The 6,000-nt window shown below is 45.7% G+C and overlaps 1 protein-coding gene across 1 annotated transcript in view; it reads left to right on the top strand.

Annotated features, from left to right (window-relative positions):
• ripply3 (ripply transcriptional repressor 3) overlaps positions 1-4,566 on the top strand; it is a 6,097-nt gene extending 1,531 nt beyond the window's left edge. The window contains exons 3-4 of the mRNA XM_056239012.1: positions 4,029-4,090; positions 4,214-4,566. Coding sequence (XP_056094987.1) covers positions 4,029-4,090; positions 4,214-4,367 — 216 coding nt within the window. The 3' untranslated portion in view covers positions 4,368-4,566. The remainder of the gene's footprint in view (positions 1-4,028; positions 4,091-4,213) is intronic.
• The last annotated feature ends 1,434 nt before the right edge of the window (positions 4,567-6,000 follow it).

Genomic DNA, 6,000 nt, shown 5'->3' with positions numbered 1-6,000 from the left:
TGTGTTCAGGGGTTCTTGTGTTTAGGGGTTCTTGTGTTCAGGGGTTCTTGTGTTCAGGGGTTCTTGTGTTCAGGGGTTCTTGTGTTCAGGGGTTCTTGTGTTTAGGGGTTCTTGTGTTCAGGGGTTCTTGTGTTCAGGGGGTTCTTGTGTTCAGGGGTTCTTGTGTTCAGGTGTTCAGGGGTTCTTGTGTGCAGGTGTTCAGGGGTTCTTGTGTTCAGGTGTTCAGGGGTTCTTGTGTTCAGGGGGTTCTTGTGTTCAGGGGTTCTTGTGTTCAGGGGGTTCTTGTGTTCAGGGGGTTCTTGTGTTCAGGGGTTCTTGTGTTCAGGGGTTCTTGTGTTTAGGGGTTCTTGTGTTCAGGGGGTTCTTGTGTTCAGGGGGTTCTTGTGTTCAGGGGGTTCTTGTGTTCAGGTGTTCTTGTGTTCAGGGGGTTCTTGTGTTCAGGGGGTTCTTGTGTTCAGGGGGTTCTTGTGTTCAGGGGGTTCTTGTGTTCAGGGGGTTCTTGTGTTCAGGGGGTTCTTGTGTTCAGGGGTTCTTGTGTTTAGGGGTTCTTGTGTTCAGGGGTTCTTGTGTTCAGGGGGTTCTTGTGTTCAGGGGTTCTTGTGTTCAGGGGTTCTTGTGTGCAGGTGTTCAGGGGTTCTTGTGTTCAGGTGTTCAGGTGTTCAGGGGTTCTTGTGTTCTTGTGTTCAGGGGTTCTTGTGTTCAGGGGGTTCTTGTGTTCAGGGGGTTCTTGTGTTCAGGGGTTCTTGTGTTCAGGGGTTCTTGTGTTTAGGGGTTCTTGTGTTCAGGGGTTCTTGTGTTCAGGTGTTCAGGGGTTCTTGTGTGCAGGTGTTCAGGGGTTCTTGTGTTCAGGTGTTCAGGTGTTCAGGGGTTCTTGTGTTCTTGTGTTCAGGGGTTCTTGTGTTCAGGGGTTCTTGTGTTCAGGGGTTCTTGTGTTCAGGGGTTCTTGTGTTCAGGGGTTCTTGTGTTTAGGGGTTCTTGTGTTCAGGGGTTCTTGTGTTCAGGGGTTCTTGTGTTCAGGTGTTCAGGGGTTCTTGTGTTCAGGGGTTCTTGTGTTCAGGGGTTCTTGTGTTCAGGGGTTCTTGTGTTCAGGGGTTCTTGTGTTCCGGGGTTCTTGTGTTCAGGTGTTCAGGTGTTCTTGTGTTCAGGGGTTCTAGTGTTCAGGAGTTCTTGTGTTCAGGGGTTCAGGTGTTCAGGTGTTTTGTTTTCAGGTGTTCAGGTGTTTTGTGTTCAGGTGTTCTTGTGTTCAGGTGTTTTGTGTTCAGGTGTTTTGTGTTCAGGTGTTCTTGTGTTCAGGTGTTTTGTGTTCAGGTGTTTTGTGTTCAGGTGTTCTTGTGTTCAGGGGTTTTGTGTTCAGGGGTTCTTGTGTTCAGGGGGTTCTTGTGTTCAGGGGTTCTTGTGTTCAGGTGTTCTTGTGTTCAGGTGTTCTTGTGTTCAGGGGTTCTTGTGTTCAGGGGTTCTTGTGTTCAGGTGTTCTTGTGTTCAGGTGTTCTTGTGTTCAGGTGTTTTGTGTTCAGGTGTTCTTGTGTTCATGTCTTCAGATGTTATTGTGTTCATGTGTTCAGGGGGTTCAGGTTTTCTTGTGTTCAGAGGGGTTCTTGTGTTCAGGGGTTCTTGTGTTCAGGTGTTCAGGGGTTCTTGTGTTCAGGTGTTCAGGGGTTCTTGTGTTCAGGGGTTCTTGTGTTCAGGGGTTCTTGTGTTCAGGGGTTCTTGTGTTCAGGGGTTCTTGTGTTCAGGTGTTCAGGTGTTTTGTGTTCAGGGGTTCAGGTGTTTTGTGTTCAGGTGTTCAGGTGTTCTTGTGTTCTTGTGTTATTGCATTCAGGTGTTCAGGTGTTTTGTGTTCAGGTGTTCTTGTGTTCAGGTGTTCTTGTGTTCAGGGGCTCTTGTGTTCAGGGGTTCAGGTGTTCAGGTGTTTTGTTTTCAGGTGTTCAGGTGTTTTGTGTTCAGGTGTTTTGTGTTCAGGTGTTCAGGTGTTCTTGTGTTCAGGTGTTTTGTGTTCAGGTTCTTGTGTTCAGGCGTTTTGTGTTCAGGTGTTCTTGTGTTCAGGGGTTTTGTGTTCAGGGGGTTCTTGTGTTCAGGTGTTCAGGGGTTCTTGTGTTCAGGTGTTCTTGTGTTCAGGTGTTCTTGTGTTCAGGGGTTCTTGTGTTCAGGGGTTCTTGTGTTCAGGTGTTTTGTGTTCAGGTGTTCTTGTGTTCAGGGGTTCTTGTGTTCAGGTGTTTTGTGTTCAGGTGTTCTTGTGTTCAGGGGTTCTTGTGTTCAGGTGTTCTTGTGTTCAGGTGTTCTTGTGTTCTGGTGTTCTTGTGTTCAGGTGTTTTGTGTTCAGGTGTTTTGTGTTCAGGTGTTTTGTGTTCAGGTGTTTTGTGTTCAGGTGTTTTGTGTTCAGGTGTTTTGTGTTCAGGTGTTTTGTGTTCAGGTGTTCTTGTGTTCAGGGGTTCTTGTGTTCAGGAGGTTCTTGTGTTCAGGGGGTTCTTGTGTTCAGGAGGTTCTTGTGTTCAGGAGTTGTGTTCAGATGTTCTTGTGTTCAGGTTTTTTTTTAGTTCAGGGGGTTCTTGTGTTCATGTCTTCAGATGTTCTTGTGTTCAGCTGTTCTTGTGTTCAGGGGGTTCTTGTGTTCAGGGGGTTCTTGTGTTCAGGAGTTGTGTTCAGATGTTCTTGTGTTCAGGTTTTTTTTAAATTCAGGGGGTTCTTGTGTTCATGTCTTCAGATGTTATTGTGTTCATGTGTTCAGGGGGTTCAGGTTTTCTTGTGTTCAGGGGGTTCTTGTGTTCAGGGGGTTCTTGTGTTCAGGGGGTTCTTGTGTTCAGGGGGTTCTTGTGTTCAGGTGTTCTTGTGTTCAGGTGTTCTTGTGTTCAGGGGTTCTTGTGTTCAGGTGTTCTTGTGTTCAGGGGGTTCTTGTGTTCAGGTGTTCTTGTGTTCAGGACAGGTGTTCTTGTGTTCAGGGGGTTCTTGTGTTCAGGAGGTTCTTGTGTTCAGGGGGTTCTTGTGTTCAGGGGGTTCTTGTGTTCAGGGGGTTCTTGTGTTCAGGGGGTTCTTGTGTTCAGGGGGTTCTTGTGTTCAGGGGGTTCTTTTGTTCAGGGGGTTCTTGTGTTCAGGGGGTTCTTGTGTTCAGGAGTTGTGTTCAGATGTTCTTGTGTTCAGATGTTCTTGTGTTCCGGGTTTTTTTGAGTTCAGGGGGTTCTTGTGTTCATGTCTTCAGGGGGTTCAGGGGGTTCTTGTGTTCATGTGTTCAGGGGGTTCAGGGGGTTCTTGTGTTCAGGGGGTTCTTGTGTTCAGGGGGTTCTTGTGTTCAGGTGTTCTTGTGTTCAGGGGGTTCTTGTGTTCAGGTGTTCTTGTGTTCAGGGGGTTCTTGTGTTCAGGGGGTTCTTGTGTTCAGGGGGTTCTTGTGTTCAGGGGGATCTTGTGTTCAGGGGGTTCTTGTGTTCAGGGGGTTCTTGTGTTCAGGGGGTTCTTGTGTTCAGGGCGTTCTTGTGTTCATGTGTTCTTGTGTTCAGGGGGTTCTTGTGTTCAGGGCGTTCTTGTGTTCAGGTGTTCTTGTGTTCAGGGGGTTCTTGTGTTCAGGTGTTCTTGTGTTCAGGGGGATCTTGTGTTCAGGTGTTCTTGTGTTCAGGGGGTTCTTGTGTTCAGGGGGATCTTGTGTTCAGGTGTTCTTGTGTTCAGGGGGATCTTGTGTTCAGGGGGTTCTTGTGTTCAGGTGTTCTTGTGTTCAGGTGTTCTTGTGTTTAGGGGGTTCTTGTGTTCAGGGGGTTCTTGTGTTCAGGGGTTCTTGTGTTCAGGGGATCTTGTGTTCAGGGGGTTCTTGTGTTCAGGGGGTTCTTGTGTTCAGGGGGTTCTTGTGTTCAGGGGGTTCTTGTGTTCAGGGGGTTCTTGTGTTCAGGGGGTTCTTGTGTTCAGGGGGATCTTGTGTTCAGGGGGTTCTTGTGTTCAATAGGGTTCTTGAGTTCAGGTGTTGTTCAGGGTTTTTTTGAGTTCAGGTGTTGTTCAGGTTTTTTTTTAGTTCAGGTGTTCTTGTGTTCTTGTATTCTTGTGTTCAGGGGGTTCCTGGAGGCTCGAGGCGCGTTCCGGCGTCTAAAGGAGTTTTCCATCATCCCGTGAGGTCTGGAACCAAAGCTCTTACTCTTCACTACATGTTTATTAGCTCTCAGAGTTTTCAGATATCAGTTATTCACCAGGAGGAGGAGTCTGTGTTTGTGTTTCTGACGGATTCGTCCATCCACAGGCTGTTCCTGCCCAGATCCCGGATCCAGGAGTATCTGTCTCATCTGGGCCGGACGGTTCTGGCCAGCTTCCCCGCTCAGGCCACGCTGCACTTTTACAACGATGAAGACTCCAGCTCTGAGGAAGAGGACGATGGAGAAACAGACACACATTAAAGGGTTAGTTCACCCACAAATGAAAATTAGCCCATGATTTACTCACACTGAAGTCATCCTAGGTGTGTGTGACACTCTTCTTTCAGACGAACACAATCAGAGTTATATTAAAAAATGTCCTGGCTCTTCCAAGCTTTATAATGGCAGTGAATGACCGTTTCTGTTTTGAAGTCCATAAAAGTGCATCAATCCATCATAAAAGTGCATCTGTCCATCATGAAGGGCTCCAGGGTTAATAAAGGCCTTCTGAAGCGAAGCCATGCGTTTGTGTGAGTAAAATATCCATATTTAACACGTTACAAAGTTAAATTGTAGCTTCTGGCCAAACACAGTCTACTTAAGAGCGCAAGCTTGGAAGAGCCAGGACATGTTTAATATAACTCTGTTTGCCTGACAGAAGAGGATGGGTTAAGGGAGAGTAAATCATGGCCTAACTTTCATTTTCGGGTGAACGATCCCTGTAAGGACAGGTGTGCTCATGAACTCGCTGGTGCGCTGGGCGGAGAACACTGCTCAGGACACGGGTCGGAACACCGGGATCTGGATGGAAGATTACGGGAGTCTCACCGAGACGCAGGTGTACAGCGACGGGGCGTCGAGGAGAACACACACCTGCGATCCGAGGAACGTCCGCTCTCCGTCCACATCTGGGAATGTGTGCTCGTGTTATTAACCTGATCCTGTAACACTTTACACTACGCTTCATTAGTGAACATGAACTAAGAATGAACAACACTTCTACAGCATTTATTCATCTTAGTAAATACTAACTTCAACATTTGCTAATAAGTTCTTAAAATCAAAGGTTGTATTTGTTAACATTAGTGAATGCACTGTGAACTAACATGAACAAACAATGAACAGCTGGATTATTAATAACTCACATTAACAAAGATGTTAACTAATTAACCTTATTTAAACTGTTACCATTTCCATAATATCATTATTGTATGGTATCATTATTACTGTGAAGCTACTTTGAAACAACGCAGTGTATAAAGCGCTATAGTTCTGCTGAATCTAAACACAAATAAACACATAAATTGCTCAATATGCATTTGTATCCGCATCATTTATTAATAATTATAACAGTGTACAAACTTTAAAAACAGGTTTTTAGAATATTGATGGCTAAACAGCAGAATACTGCAAAGAAACATTAATAAGGATCTAATGAGTTCTATGGAAGCTTGTTTCCACCACTAAATAAAAAAGGTAATTCTGACTTTATTTTATTATTATGACCTTTTTTATTTTGATATCCTCTATATTTATATCTAAACTCGTAATTTTGAGAAAGTCATAATTGTGAGATAAAAAGTATTTTTTTATTATTTATCTGTGGCAGAAACAAGCTTCCGTAATATTCTAATAAACCAAACATGAGAAAAGGAAAACTAGAGAAGTCAGTTTTTCTGCAGGCGACGGGGGTGGGGTCAAGGGTCACAGGTCACCGGTGTGTTTGCTCATGAGGGTCCTCAGGTGCAGACGAGCAGGAACACACACCTTCTGCAGACGGATTGAGGAGATGATGGGCAGATAGAGAGATGATGACCGCTTCACTTCTAGCCCGGGGTCACAGAGGTCACGGTCTGACCAAACAGCCACACAACATGACGAGCACGACCGCAGC

The sequence above is a fragment of the Rhinichthys klamathensis genome, unplaced genomic scaffold (assembly GCF_029890125.1).
Source record: "Rhinichthys klamathensis goyatoka isolate OS25496 unplaced genomic scaffold, OSU_Roscu_1.1 h1tg000550l_1, whole genome shotgun sequence".
NCBI lineage: Eukaryota > Metazoa > Chordata > Actinopteri > Cypriniformes > Leuciscidae > Rhinichthys > Rhinichthys klamathensis.
This window is presented reverse-complemented; position numbering and strand designations above follow the sequence as displayed.